At 40.9% G+C, this 15,959-nt stretch overlaps 2 protein-coding genes across 2 annotated transcripts; both read right to left on the reverse strand.

The window, feature by feature from the left end:
- Positions 1-928: 928 nt before the first annotated feature.
- Positions 929-4,265, reverse strand: mterf4 (mitochondrial transcription termination factor 4). The gene is made up of 4 exons (XM_041949754.1): positions 4,232-4,265; positions 3,469-3,904; positions 3,150-3,334; positions 929-1,494 (listed from the first exon to the last, which is right to left on the reverse strand). Exons 1-4 carry the CDS (start codon positions 4,256-4,258, stop codon positions 1,108-1,110), a joined length of 1,035 nt encoding a protein of 344 aa, XP_041805688.1. The 5' UTR covers positions 4,259-4,265; the 3' UTR covers positions 929-1,107.
- A 545-nt stretch (positions 4,266-4,810) lies between these two features.
- On the reverse strand, positions 4,811-15,950 carry pask (PAS domain containing serine/threonine kinase). Its single transcript, XM_041949629.1, has 21 exons — positions 15,625-15,950; positions 15,219-15,440; positions 14,728-14,957; positions 14,451-14,621; positions 14,159-14,293; positions 13,829-13,963; positions 13,362-13,623; positions 11,999-12,147; positions 11,780-11,909; positions 11,425-11,596; positions 9,605-9,837; positions 9,226-9,355; positions 8,060-8,640; positions 7,815-7,957; positions 7,299-7,466; positions 7,011-7,136; positions 6,773-6,907; positions 6,460-6,659; positions 5,946-6,079; positions 5,665-5,814; positions 4,811-5,540 (listed from the first exon to the last, which is right to left on the reverse strand). The coding sequence occupies exons 2-21, from the start codon at positions 15,421-15,423 to the stop codon at positions 5,365-5,367; spliced, it is 3,765 nt and encodes a 1,254-aa protein (XP_041805563.1). The 5' UTR covers positions 15,424-15,440; positions 15,625-15,950; the 3' UTR covers positions 4,811-5,364.
- Between the last annotated feature and the right edge of the window lie 9 nt (positions 15,951-15,959).

Consider the following 15,959-nt stretch of genomic DNA (forward strand, 5'->3'; position numbering starts at 1 on the left):
ACACAAATGCAAATTAAGAAGCTGAACTTGCAAATTATTAACTCAGTGTAAAAGGAGAAAATACATTTTTTGTATGAAACGATCATTTGTACATTTTAATATACACAAATTTTCCTTCACTGCCGAGTGCAACATCAGTATTTAATTGATTTTAGGGGAGTAATATAAACATAATTATGCCGCGATGCCACAACAAAATGCTAATAAATACTTGAGACAAAATGAGACAAAAACAGAGAGTCACTTGCTTCAGTTCAATCTTTATGCCTATTGAGTATTGATTGACTGACCAAAGGTAAATTTTCTCACCTGATGTCCAGAATAGAAAAACCTCTCTGTGTGGCACATCCATTAGACTTGAGGCTTCAATAAATCAATGGGTGTTTTGTACGACTGATCTCATCCGCTGGCCTTATCTGATGTTCTCTTTGTTGACTCATACAGATAATAAGGGGACGGTGAAAGCTACAGCCACTTGGCTGTTGCATAGTAACAGGGTGGAGGGTTCATCCTCTTCCCCGCTACTCATGCTGTTGCTTTGTCACTGTTGTTGATGTTTTAAATCTGATTTGCTTGTAAGAACTCTTTTGAAAAGCATCAAGATTCAACTTAATAGATCCACATTTCCTTCTTAATGTCACCGCACCGAGCATTGAGGTAGTTACACCTCTCGCCCTGCTTTGGGGTCACTGAAAGGAATTCAAAGTGACAGTGGAAAGAATGTATGGGAGAACATTTTCACCATGACAGTTGGAATTTACTCATAGAGAGTCCTCACTTTTCAGCCTAATCTCACACTAACGTCTTCACATCTTACGTCCTGATGCGGCCACTTAAGATAAACACAAAAATCACCTTCAAACCAGAGAATTCACTCAGTCCAATCTGTTGCCATAATGGGTACATTTAAAGGAGAACAAGCTACGTAACAATAACCACAACATCACGGTTCCATGTGTGTTTTAGATGAGAATTTTGTGTCACACTTAATGACGACACTCAGTTCAACAGTTTAAAGGAAACTTTTTATTGGTCACCATCATGTGTCATTTTCTCTCATCATGTAATTTCATCTTTAAATTAGTTCTCTCAGTCACTCTACCACTGTTATTTCTTTCTCCTCATCCTGTATCCACTTTTTCCACCAGTCTCATCTTCTTCATCCTCCTCTTCCTCATCCTCATCAACATCACTATCAGCTTCAATGCGGCCCTGCTCCTCTTCCTGCCATTCTCTTGCCATCAGTCTCTTAAATACATCATACTCCTCCTCCGACGCCTTGGCAACTTGTGTGAGGAAGGTTTTCTGGTCGACGTTGAGGATGCTGTCCAGTTTGGGGTTGATGATGATCGTCTGTCCTTTCTTGTCTGGGGTTTGATACAGGCCTCTGCGCTCCAGAAAACAGTGTCGCTGACGCACTTCGTCCAGAGTGAAACGGAACAACCTGGACTTCACCATCTCCGCCTGTTTCACACCCATTCGAAAGTAGACGTACTGTAGAGAGATGAGTTAATACAAGCTGTTACAAACAACAGACAATGATCAGATCAGGAGTAAGATAACCTCAAATAACAACTTGTAACACTAGCTGTTATACAAATACAATGTACTTGCAGCAAGAGTAACAGAGAGTAACATGTACCTCACCAGATCATATTAAAAAGATATTATGTATGGATAAATATTTAGCAGCAGATATATGGCATATATCAGATTATTAATGGCTAAATGATAGGTTCCCAGGTTAAAAGTAGCACAAAACCTGAAATGTTCGATAGAGACAGCCAAGTCTCAAACCACTTAACAACAACACTGTGATCCATTCACTGTCTCTGGTGCCCAAGAGATGTGGATTTCAATTATGGCCACCAGAGGGAGCACACAACAGTACAACAGGGTACCAACTCCATAGTAGCAGGAGCATGTTGTGTGTTCACACTGAAAAAAGCAACAGTCAAGTCTACTCAAAAAAGTCAGTATACATGCTAAAAATGATTGTTTTTGTATATGCTGTTGATAGATATTATTGTCCCATGTATGATTCCAGTGAGAATTTTCAGTGAGAAACATGCTGTGGTCACTCAGAGACTATTTTTACAACGACAATCCCCTGAAGCTGAATATCAGCAGAACCAATGAGCCTGCAGTGGACGACAATGTTTCAAATATTGATGTTGCTCCAAAGAAGATACAAATTCTAATACGTGGACGCTTCACACACACCTTCAACACAGTAGCGCAGAAGATCTATACAATCAGCACACCCAAGATTAGTGTCACCAATTCAGTATTGAAGTTATGGCATTGAAAAATGGCCAGGAAAGTGTTTTTGCAGAACACTTTGATGTCACAGTGAAGTTGACGTTTGACCGTAAAATGTCATCACTTCATCATTTCATCCTATAAGGCATTTGTTGGAAACGTTGTGATCATTTTGTCATTAAATCTTGAGTTATGCCCAAAAATATGCTTTGTGTGGTCACACCTTGACCACCAAAATCTAATCAGTTTATCCTTGAGTCCAAGTGCACATTAGTGACAGTTTTGAAGACACCCCCTCACGGTGTTCCTGAGTGATTGTCTTCACGAGAATGAGGCGGAGATACAGACATCCTGAAAACATAATGCCTCCGCCCACGGTTGTCAAGCAGAGGCATAAGAAGAAATCTCTATACTACATAAATACAAACTACATACTGTATGCAGTCAGTCTCTAGTTTGAATTGGATACAGTCTATGTGAACAGGAATCTCTCAGCAAGGGCAATATCCTTTAAAACTATGGTGACATTTGATGTGATGTCTATCAAGTTCTGAGGAAGTCAGTACATATGCAGTCAACCATGGGAACAGCTGCCTGTCTCCAGATGGAAAATTTAATTCAACTATACTGAACTTCTATGTATGTCAACAAGGCCTGCAACTAATCATCATTTCCAAGTCAATTTCGAGTTACTCTATAAAATATCCCACTTTTTGCAAAATTTCCAGAGACCAAGGTTATCTTATCAAGCTACTTGTTTTGTCTGAATAACAGGCCAAACATCTACAAATCTATTAAGTGTCCAATTTTAATTTTCTTAATATCTTATTCGTAAATCTGTAAATCACGTTCTAGTGTCTATTCTATTCCTTGGTTTACATGCTTACCTGAAACTTGTACTCCAGCTGGTTTATGTTTTCCACCACTATGGCCGGACTATCTCTGAGGATGTCTGTGACCTGACGGACGGTAAAGAGGCACTTCTCCCTGAGGAACAGCACTGCATTTTTTATTGTCTTCACAGGCACAGTCAGGATCTGGGGGTAATATGCCACCACTCTCTGAAGACTGCCTAAAGGGGGGATGAAAGGAAGAACACTGGTTTGATAATCATACAGAGCACCCTTTTTTAATATAGAGTTGAGCATGAAGTACTTTCACCTAAACTAATGCATCAACAATATGAGGATAAACCATGCTGCGTACCTTCACCCAAACCTAGTTTCCGCAGGTTGCCTATTCGTTGCTGAAGCTGCGATTCCTTGACAGTGTAAAGTTCAGGACACTTGTTCAGCAGTTTCAGCACACTGGAAGGATTAAGACCTAAAACCAACAGAGCTGTGAGCGTTGGCAGAGCATTTTTGGCAGCACTTCCTCCTCTGACTTTGTATACGTCCTCATGGATCTGCTCTGCCTGGCTGTCTGTGAATCCCATATCAACCAAAGAGCGCAGGTCCAGCCCTATGTCGGGCTTCCCGGGTAGTCGACTGAGTTCATGGTTGTGATGTGCTGAGTGCAGATTAATCTGGCTGGTAGAAGAACAAAACAATCGGCACCCGATGCATGGAGGCTGGAGGTGGCATCTCCCAAACTGAAGCGGGCTGTGTACAGAGGAGGTGGCATTTGAAGTCCACCGAAGAACCTGAGGGGAAAATAACACGGCGATAAAACACTGACAGCAGTTATGTCCCTGTTGTTGAGAATGGTTATTATGAATTGTTATAGCTGTAGACAAAACGCAGAAAAGAAGTTAGCAGAAGATATGCTAATAAATAAGCTGCGATATAATTAGCTTAAGTTAGCAAACATGAAGGTTACAGTGCAAGTTTGTGGGCTATTTGGCTGTAAGCCGTTTCCAGGACATGATCAAAGTATTTGGCTCATTAAATTAAACGCTTTACAAAGTATTAATTTTATGATACGTTGAATGAATGTCAAAACTGTCATGTTTTGTTGTATTTTGATTCACCTGGCGCGCAGCAGCTCGGGTACCCATGCTTGTCCGTCGTATATATACTTCCGTGTTTCAGCTTCGACACAGAGTGTACAGGACAAAGGTTCCGCTATGTTTTCCTTGCTTGACGAAATGTTAATGCACGACGACGGCGCACGGGAGGATTGGAAAAACATACATTGAAATGTTCTCTATATACGGATACTGATGGTCTCTCTCAAAGAGGAGAGAAGACATATAGTGTTTTCAAACATGGTCTAAAAACCAGATTGCTGTACGCTTAACAGCTGTGTTGATGCACACTGTGATTTGTGAGCAAAGTGACAAGAATGAATGAACAGATTCAGATGGGCTACAAATGAATGACAAATGAAATCCACTTTAAAGCAGTTTTGTAAATCTGCAGTTAGAATCCGTCAGGTCGAGCAGCTGGTGCCACTTGGTATATCACCATATTAGAAACTGCAATGTGAAAAAAAATATTGCTTTATTTATATGATTTTTCTGTTAACTGGCGGCATAACAAATAAAAAATACAAATACATTTTAAAAGTCTGCATGACAAACAAAAAATTCCTACAGTTTGGAGGTGAGTCTTCAATCATCACACTGAAAAATATTAAAAAGGAGATGCTTGTGGTAAAATATTTATTAATGTTTAAAATAAATAGCTAAAATATTGTAACTATACTTACAAATTTTAATTAAAACCTTCAAGATTAAAATAATACAGATAAAAGAAAGACCATTACACAAAAGCTGGATAAACTGATTCAACTTCAAACTAAAATCTGTCTGTGGATTCTCTGAGGTTGTGGTTTTTGGTGGCAAAGCTGGATGTCTGAACCATTATTTTGTGTTTAACGCTTCAACTTTTCCCTAAAGCAAAAGAATAAATACTATATAGATTAAATAAAAAAACAACATCTTGACAATGATAATCATTATACTTGGTGGCAAGATGTGTATACTTTATAAAGGCAAAGATCAATTTGTATGTAAAGCTGTCTGTAGACAGAGTAGTGTTTGATTATTAGCTTGGATTGAGACAAGTTTCCCATTTCTTATTTTGCACTTGCCCCATTTTGCACTACTGCAGATTAAATGTTGGACGGATGGTTGGGCTCCACTCCCTTTAAATTCAGTCTTTAATCCTCACGGAGGTACTTCTGAAGCTCTGTTTCCAAGGCCACCATTGATAACCTTTCATCCTCATCTTCTTCTTCCTCCTCCTCATCATCAGGAAGAGTCTCATCGTGTTGATCCGGGAACAAACTTTGCCTGACGAACACTTGAGGACTGGACTCCTGGTACTGTGGTGAGCCTGTTCAAAGAAGAATTAGGGATACATTTAAACATCTCTACTTGATATTTAATTGAATGTGTATCTGAAGTGGAAAACATGTCTAGCCATTATTAGTCTAGCCTTAGTGTTAAAAAGTACTCACAGTAGCTCAGAGTTGCAGGGACCACCTCTGCCCAGCTGTACTCTGCCAGGGAAATGGGCTGGCTGATCCAGGGCTGCAGCAGCAGCTGGTCCAGAGTCATTCTCTGAGCAGGATCAGGGTGCAGCAGTCCACATAAGACACCCTGCAGGTCTGAGTGCACATAAAGAACAATTTAGCACTGACTTATAAAAAATGTTTTTGGAAATTGGAATATTTTTTTCTGTGGGACAGTTAATGAAAACTACTGTAGTTGCAGCCAGCAGCAAAGAACAGCAGCATACCACGAGAGAGGGGGAACGGAGGCTTCAGTTTGGCATCCAGGATCTCCCCCACGCCACAGAAAGGATTCTCACTGAATAGCAGAGTGTAGAGCAACACACCAAGAGACCACATCTCCAGCTCTGGACCCTCATAGCTACAACAAAAGCCCAACAAGGAGACAAGCGCTAATCAAAATAAGATTATTCAGGGAAAAAAGAAAAATATGGCAGCATTTTATTCATCAGTTACTGTAGTGTCTGTGTGTGGCTTTTTTCTAATTTCACCATCAGCTCGTCCTTGAAGCTACATATAGTTTAATTGTTCATTGTAAAGGTTAATGAGTCATAAAAGTTATACTGAAAAACAGTGCTCTGACCTAGAATCTGGTGTAAGGCTTAATGCTTTGATTGAGCTGTGTAAACAAAAGGGAAGTTACTCCCCTTTTGACCTAAACCATAAAAGAGCACCATTCTAAAATGTACTATTGGTTGTGAAATGAAAAGGAACAAATAACACTCATTCTCAGGTACGTACGGATTTCCCTGCAGCACCTCCGGGGAGCAGTACTCCAGTGTGCCACAGAAATTGTAAAAGAGCTTTCTTGGAGCCATCATGGCAGCAGAGCCGAAGTCTATCAGTCGAATGTGGAAACACTTGTCGATGATAATGTTCTCATCTTTTATGTCCCTGTGAAGGATGTTCTTAGTCCTTAGATAGAAGACAGCAGCCACCAGCTGGAAAGAAACAGAACCTCCAGCTCATCAAATGAACACTTCACATTTCAGAGCACATTTTCCTGTTACATGCATTTCATGCATTTTCTTAGCTACATACTGCATGGACATACCTGTCTAAAGATGTAGCTGGCCAGGGGCTCATCCAGCCTTGGCTGCATGTCTATAAATTCAAAAAGATCCAAGCCATCTCCATGTTTCTCCATCACCATCTGGAAGTAACTCCCATTCTCAAACACCTCCAGTACCTGATGACATACACAAACACACATATAGGATGAGCAAACTATTTTTTCTAAGGTCTAACTGTAAGGTTTTCACAAATTTTTTCTGATGTGACAACCCAGTTACCTTAACTATGTTGTGGTGCTGTACTCTTGTCAGTATGGCAATCTCTTGGCTGACTCGTCCGAGCATGGGGTCATCTACCCAGCAGTCACTCACAATCCTGGCCTTGCTAATGAACTTTACTACCACCTGCAAAATAAAAAAAAAAAAAACGTGTCATCACAACGATGATATTACTCTCGCACTTTCATGGTTTTCCATATAACAACAACTGGCGTCAGAACAGAAATTGCTGCATATTGTATATACATATATGGGATGTGTTTCTGCATGGATGAAAGGTTTTCTCACTTCTTGTCCATCGCAGCGCCTTCTTGCCTTCCAGACAAAACCAAAGGCTCCTTTACCCACAGCTTTAAGAGGCTGGTACTCTTCTTCAAACTGCCCATCACAGGCTCGAGACTGCTCTAGGTCCATGGTGGAGCGTAATGCTTCCCCATGACTGGCCTCACCAATCCTCTAAAGGGAGGACAGGAGTTCAGAATGATGGGTTGGAGGCAGGCCTGTGAAAAACTATTATTTTCACTGTCGATTAATCTGTTGATTATTTTCTCGATCATTAGTTTAGTTGTTTGGTTTATAAAATATTGTCCGCAAATGTTGTGTTTTATCCACAACTCAAAATTTTCACATTTAAGAAGCTTTTTTCCCCTTAAAAAGTCACTCAAACTGATTAATTGGTTATTATTATTTTATAATCTAATCGTCGCAGCTGTAATTGAAAGCTAAACGAAATGTTTTCTATTTTGGTAAAGAAATACTGTGTCCTGTATTAACGTATTATTGAATATCTTTACTACCACTGACCTCTCCCAGACTGGCTCCTGATTGGTCGTACAGAGATCGATCTGTTTGCAACAGTGTCCCCTGCTGGCCAGGCCTGCTCATCCACACGCAGAACAAGGAGCTTCCATCAACAAGATTAGTCCTGCGCACATCACACTGCACATCTGGAGAGACAGTAAGGTACTGGTTGGAGTCTTTTTGCTCAGTGTAATAAAGTCTGTGTATTGTTTTTGAGGGAAATGATTAAGAGTTTTAGTAGTACCAACCTATTCTCGTGCCATCTCTGTGGTATGCGCTTCTTTCATATCGCCCCTCCAGTATCTGTGTGCTGTCTGAGGAGGGTGTTTGTCCATTCACCTTCTGTTTCTTAGGAGTAGATGTGGCAGGAATGTCTGTCGCTGACTGAATCCCACCGTTCATTTGTGTGCAGAACCCTTGGCTCTTTTCTTTATGAATCGAAGAGATGGCTGCCCACTGATCCTGCTCGGCCTCATCTTTTTCTACTTGCTCTTCACTTGAGCCTTCTCTGGGCTCTACACCAGCGTTCCCAGTCTCTGCTTCCTGGTCAGACCCTACCATGCATGGGGAGGGTGTACGCAGAAGCTCAGCCGTATCACAGGATGTCATGGAGTGTTGGTTATCGTCATTGTACCCTCTGTTGCTGATCAGCTCTATACTACTGCTCAGATCTAGATCAGCCAGGGCCCGGGTCACCAGATCCCCATTGCTGTTAAGGTCCAGGAAACAGCTGGCTGAGTCCACTATGTGTGCTGAGGGAGAGTCCTCTGTTTGGCCTGGATCAGAAGCACCATGGCCAGCAAACTTTTCACAGAAGCCAGAGGAAGACCTGGGGAATTGAGTTTCAATAAAGTGATGACAAAGAACAACAACTGATAGCACTAGATTGGCAAATCTTCTCAGAATAAATACATCCAGAGATGGGATTATTCTCAATTGTGGAAATATGAACATTTCTAAAGAATGTCTGCAGTTTTACGTCCAATCTCATCATATCCACATTCCTGAAAGTTTTCACCAGTTTCAGTTGTTGTTAAAGTTGCAAATGATTCATGTGAAAAGTCGTTCAGTCCAATTGGATGTGATGGAATAAGTTTGCGGTTGTCATGCCAGGAGATATGTTTTCTTCTAAACTGAGTTATCAACCAAATTTTCAGTGAAACTTCAACCCACAAGCAGTCAGCCTAAACAATTTGACAACACTGAAGGAATAAAACAGATGGTGAAAAAGATTTCAATGCAGTGACGTAGCATGCAGAGCAGTTCTAATCTTGCCTTATATTTTAGCCTTGGTTACTGACACATTAGACAGAATCACAGAGTAGATGATTGCATGCAAATAAGGCTAAAGCCAGGTGTAGATTTTGGTGCTGAAAATGACGTGAATGAATTGAATTGCAACTTCCAGCCTCACCTGCTCTCCAGTGAGATGACCTCAAAGCTGGAGTTTTGGATGACAGAGGCGCATGAGCGGTGGTCTTTGCCGACATCAGGGGAGGTGCCACCCACCCTGCCAACAGCATTTCCATTCTGAGTGGGAGTGTCTAAAGGGGACAAAAAAAACCCGAACTAAAGCATTGCAAAATGCTTGATAGTCTCTAAAGGCTGCTCGTTTAACACTATTTCTCACCGTAAACATGAAATGACTCCACATAATATGAAATCTTACAGATAGCCTGTCCAGTTAACGTTTCACCACCCATTTTAATCTGTACTGCAGTTCTGCAGCTTCGTTTCTCAGTTATAAGGATGAACAAAAACACAAAAACTACAACAAGTTTGCCACATCATACCTGGGATAACCTTGATGGGAGGTTGATGATTTTCATGAACCTTACGGCCCAGCTGCTGTTCTTGGGAATGGTGTGGGGGTTCGGTGGAAACCAGTGAGGAGGTGTCTTCTTCTGGAAGTTCCACCCAGGCAAATGTCTTGAGGAGTGCCTGAGTCGTATCTGCACTGTCTAACTGGCTACTGCAGGGAGCAACCTGGGCTGCCTCCTCTATCAGCTCTGCAGTGTCATCACCCCTTAGGAAAGAATGGCTAGATTTGAATCTACTGTAATGCCAATCAGGGTCAAATAAGCATGTAATGATCACAATATAAAAGGCAAAATCCTGGAGGCAATTGCTCTAAATCTTTACAGGTGCTTCATTAGCAGGATATGTTTGGTTGGAGGTATCACTTTAAAAAGGTGAAAATGCAGGACAAATTTTTTTTAAGGCAGACAGTGTTTCTCCCGGATAGTAATATATATTCTTATATTAATGTCCCGCTATTGTACTAAATGACAAAAATGATAAAAGCATGGAACCCTACAGCAATACTATATAAATATTTATCTACAGGTATGGTCCATGAGCATTTAAAGTATTTTTAGGTGGACACATGCACATATGTTTTTCCTTCCTGAGCCCCTTAACCTAACCCAAACCTAATTTTACCCTCAAAACCAGGTCTTAACACTCAAACAGTCCTTTGACGGTCTGTCTATGAGTGAGGACAGGCCAAAATGTCCTCATGTCTAAAGTTTAAAACTCAAATTGGTTGTCACAAAGACGGCTGTACAAGTGTACACACACACACACGCACACCCTTTGTGCCTCTCATCTCCTTCACCAAACCTGAACAATGGATAAGTTGCTCATACTGCAAATGAATATAGCTTCAGTGACCAAACATGCTGTGACATCATTTGTCCAACAGATGGCACAAGAGAGAAGCATTAATACATTGTAAATCAGCCATGTCCAAACTATTCCATAAAGGGCCGTGTGGCTGCAGGTTTTGGTTCCAACCAAGGAGGAGCGCACCAGGCTGGACTCATTTAATCAGCTGATCTCACTTTTCAGCTGATAACTAAGGGATCCCTTGATGTTGATTGGTTGGCCTGGTGTGCTCCTCCTTGGTTGGAACCAAAACCTGCAGCCACACGGCCCTTTATGGAATAGTTTGGACATGCCTGTTGTAAATCCTTCATCTTCCAATTTCCTATGTGTTGATTATTTGTGCCAATGAGCTGCGTGCTTTTATGTTTATGTCATTGTTTCTTGTATTTGTGATCTTTAACTACCTGCTCTGGTATGCAAAAAACCTTGGTCAATGTGGGTTCTTTTTAAATGTGCTTTAGAAATAAATTTGACTTGACAATATCACAGTGAGGATCATTTGATCTTCTGTCATGACTGAACCAAAAATAGTCAGACCACTTAATTTCAAGGCTGCAAAATCGAAACAATTCTGATTCAGAGTAAAAGTTTAGAGAATGGGCACAAATGGCAAAGATTAACATTGGCAAGCTGTAACTTAAAGAGTGTTTCAGTGTCTCTACTGGCTGGGTGGATACATGGAGAATATATCAGGGTTGACCATAGAGTTGCTGTGTTTTCAGATTTACTGGACAGCTTTTGTCTGTCCGTTATTTGTTAAAATACAAAGCACAGATTTGGTCTTGGATTCATTCTAATGTCTGCTGGTGTATCATTTTTTTCTGCGGTTTCAACATGATCACATTTGAGACGTTTATTAACCTTTGGGGATATGAAGTCATTGAGTTTCTGGGTACAAAACATTCAGGTGACGTATGGCATCAAGGACATAGGGATTGCAACTTACATAACCACCCGTGTGGAGGTGACAGCAGGAGGAGAAAGGGTTGACAAAGCACTGGCCTGTTTCTCCAGCCTGGTGCTGGTTCCCGTGAAGATCCTACCTCTCCCTGTGGAGGTTCTTCCCTGTATGGCCTGACGCACCATGGCCATGTCGCCAGCCACCAGTGAGGAGGGGTCTAGGATTGAGAGAAAGAAGGAACGTGATTAAATCACACACAAAGTAAACAAATAGAACTGAATGAGAAGACAAAATGAACGTAAAAGAGGAGAGCAGTAGCACTGGCATGATAGGAACCACTGTGATATATGAAAAAAAAACTGCCAAGTTGTACTCATCACAAATACAAAAAAATGCTCACCAAATTTCCCTGATATTTTGGATGAGGCTGTACGTTTACTAGCCTCTGCTTGAGAATCAGAGAAAGAGCTGGCCTTTCTGTCCGAGTCAGACATCCATCCATAGAAACCGGGCATCAGAAAAGTGACACTCTGTTGATGACACAGCAGCAGTGACAGAAGTGAGAGTTGGCAGAGTCATTGATCCAAACAGCCTTGTTCAGCTGGTCATGTTGGCTAACCTTTCTCAGCAGCTCGTCCTTGTTGTAGCCAAACAGACTGAGAGCCAGGTGGTTGTGGATGCTGTAGATTGAGCCATCAGCGTGGAGCAGGAGGAGACCACTGAGAGGAGCAAACACCCAAACTGTTCCAGAGTACTCCAGTGCAGGACCTGGGGAGAGGAAAATGCAGTCCAAACTTAAAAAAAGTTTAACTTTGACTTCTGAAAGAGGTAAGACACGTTCAAAATGCACAATTAGTTACAGCAAGTCTATTAGATTACAGTACAGTGGGGGGTTACATGTACACTAGTATCCTGGTTATATTTTGCACATGTAAACATTTTTGCCCCATTTCAGAAACTCAAATAAAGACCTTACCTCATCTGAGAAACCTGGATATACTACCTGTAATACTCTGAGGGAAACAGGACACTGTGGCATGTAAACACTTTAGGTTTCTCCAGGTTTCTGAACCATGTCACAGTGGCTGAGATATCAAGACACACCTGCAGGCAGATGCCCAGAAACCTGGATACTGCGCTGATCATGTATACAGGGATATGAATAACCAGGTTTTTCATGTTTCACGTAAACGCCATATCCCAAATATAATCAAAAACAGTACAAGGCTCATATCCAAGATACTAAGGCACATGTAAACACACTCAATGACATTTTTCAAGGTATGGACAGAATATTGTTTTAATCTATGGTGATTATTTTGCATATTGAATTGGTTAAACAAGCAAATATCAGGTTGTTTCAAGTTTCTAAACTACAATTGCAAGTATCATATCTGATCAGTGTTGGTCATATTAGATTGTATGCAGTCCCAGTATTTGCCACATCCTGTTGCTATCCTGTAAAAATCATGTATCTCCTGTCAGTGTGTCATAGGTTAAGAAAAACAGTCAGGCTTTTGCCTTGTGACAATGCAGTTTTCACAATGAACATGTTTCTAAATGGCAGAAGAAATTTCTCAACCCATTCAGTAACATGTAATTCTTCAGTTTATCTGAAAAATTCCAAATAATCAAATTTGGAGATACATGTTTTTTTCTTTGGACAGTGACAATTTGTCTTTAATATTCCTGTTGGTTGGTTTCAACTCTACTACAACTCCTTTTTGTCAGTGCTTGCCAGTTTCTTTGAATTTTCATTATTTTTCCACCTGAGGTTTACATTATTTTGTCTAGCTTCTGTACATTTTTCTTACCATAAGAGATATATAATATTATATGTGTAAAGTACTTGGGCAGCATAATATAGACTATAGAATTATAAACCTGTTTCTCCAGAGTAATGTTGGGTGTTTTTTAATTCCTCTCCGATTTATCATTAAGTCCCAGCCTTATATTTCAAAAACAAAACAGAAACACCTTACCAGCAGATGTTTCTTTTCCATGAGGTTGTTCACAGTGTTCAGGGTTTGTCTTTACTGACTTGCACACAGAGGAGATGAGAGGAGAGCATGGCTGCTTGTCCTGTGCATCCGATCTTTCAAGACTCTCGACTGGACAGGTGCAATCAGTCCCACTGTTTTGGTGTTGGGGCCTCCCACATACCACTGCTCCCTGAAGTTTGATACACAGTGGGACTGATGCACCATTTCTGCTTTTACCACACACTCTCTGAACCCTCAGCATCTGAAAAGAAAGACGGAAAAGGAAAGTCTAAGATGACAGACTTACAAAAATACCTGATCTTAAAATGGTGCGGGATATACTTTCTTTATTGTGTGCTGCTGAACTGTCTAAGAAGCACATTGGTAAACAGAAACTTGAAAGCAAAGCTTAAGAAAGGGATTCTTTCCTTAGCTGAGTGGGAGTTTTGGTTGTAACGTGTGCTTACTTTGGGCAATGCATGACTGTGGAGTGGGATTTGTAAAGAAGGGATTAGCTCCTTAACAGACACTCCTTTTAACTCGTCGGGATGGTGGTATCCATGGAGTTGGGCAAATGCCAAGTCACAGGTTCGGATACTGCCCTAGAAATGACATCAAAGGCGTAAAAAAAAAATGTTTTAATTAGTCAGAAAAGGGTAATATTTTACCTAGCAGCGTTTAATTAAAGATGGGAACATCATTAAAATCATGAACATATTTTTAAAAGAAAGGAAAGCCAAAACTTTTCTCAAAAAAAAAAGAAAAATCACACTACTAAGTCTGATAAATGGCCTTACATCTTGTGAAAAGGACAGAAAGGCTGACACCCTCTCCACATTTTCTATTATGACAAGCCAGGGCTCTTCACTTTGTGACAGTCTGTGGGTACACACTGACACTGGCACATCTCCGGATGATGTCACAACATCCACCTTCAGAAAAAGTAGCATGTTAGACAAAACACACTCTCGCAACAATGGTGAAGAAAACGAAAGACATTTTACCGAATAGATTTAACCATGTTTCGAGGAAAATTAAAGCATTCAAAGCATACTTTAATTTTCAAGTTTTTAAATCAGCATTTCATACCACTTTTCCAGACACAGCTACAACAGTTCCATCCACAAGTGGAAAATCTTCTTCCAGTGCTTCTTCCAGCACCTGACTGGTTTTCTTCAAGATACAGGACAACTTTTTGCCAATCAGCTCAACAGCGGTGCACTCAAACAGTTTGCAGGCCTGTTCATTCGCTGACAAAATCTGAAAAATGAAGATCAAACACAATTACAGGGTATGCTCTTGTTACAGTACTGTTTGCCCAATTCTGCTAAGATGCCACTGCTCATATTGAGTGCACACACAGTACCTCTATGGTTTTATGGTCGACAGTAAGAATGACTTTGTTTGGGTTGAGGGCAGATGGAGATCCCGACAGGTCAAAATCTCTGGAGAATAGCTGACTGAACAACCTTTCCTCTGTCTCTGACACACTGGACAGGTGTGGCAGAGACACAGCAGAAACTTGAGAGCCGGGATGTAAGCTCGAGATTTGGTAGTTTCTTGCTGCGACAGAAGGGCAATCATCCAGATATTCACCTATATGCAAACATTTGGGACAGATATATACATTTCAAAATCACTTTCTCCCAAACTCTTCTATCTTAAAAGGTTACATCTTTAAATAGCTTGTTTTGTCAATCAAATCAAATCTATTAAATTTACTTTGATCAACGAGAAAGAAAGAAGAAAGAAATCTTAATATCGGTCACTTTTCCTTGATACACTGTTCAAAGGATAATCAATCATCAAAACAGTCAATCGATCAGCTCTCCTTACAGCCACACCAGTTACACTCACCTCTCAAGGAACCTGGATAATAACGACGTTGCAACGCCAAAAGGTTCTTCTTGTACAGCGGTCTCTGAGTACATGGGTAGGACTTATTCAGGTCGAAGTCGTCTTCCAGGAGATCAGGGGAGAAGTCGGGCACCACACAAATAGTGTCTCCTTTACCCCTGCTGCTTTGGCTCATCCCAAAATAAGCCTCAGTCGACAACGACATTGCTGTTGGTTATCCAGCTGGCATTGACAATGATTGACCCACAGAGAGAGAATGAACGGAGTGCAGCATTGTAACAGTAGCGCACGATTATAGATTATCTTATTTCAGTGGTTTTAGCTAGCAGAGAAATGTTCTACTGATAACGTTTGAGTTTTGCTCAGGTACTAGCGTGTGATTTGAAGAGTCGCCCACAACACTCACCTCAAGTCGTAGAAAGAAACTGTGCGGCTTGTGTTTTCTTGCTGTTAATGAGCAAAGCACTTTCAGTTGACGCTAGTTGACAAGGTAACGTTAACTCCCCTGCGCTATCTGGCTAACTAGCTACCTGCTAACAGCTGCCGCTACAAACAAAACGCTTCCCTGCTTGTTTGGTTGTGAAAAAGCAGGGTCGCCGCCGCAGTCTCATATGACTTTTATTCTGAGCTGACGCTACCGTAGCGTTGGTACAACTCTGATATGATTCCAGCAGGTTATTCAAGTAAAGAGAGGATTATTTAATGCTATTATTTCACTTCGACTAGCCGCACTTTTTGTAA

This window comes from Chelmon rostratus, chromosome 12, assembly GCF_017976325.1.
Source record: "Chelmon rostratus isolate fCheRos1 chromosome 12, fCheRos1.pri, whole genome shotgun sequence".
Taxonomy (NCBI): domain Eukaryota; kingdom Metazoa; phylum Chordata; class Actinopteri; order Chaetodontiformes; family Chaetodontidae; genus Chelmon; species Chelmon rostratus.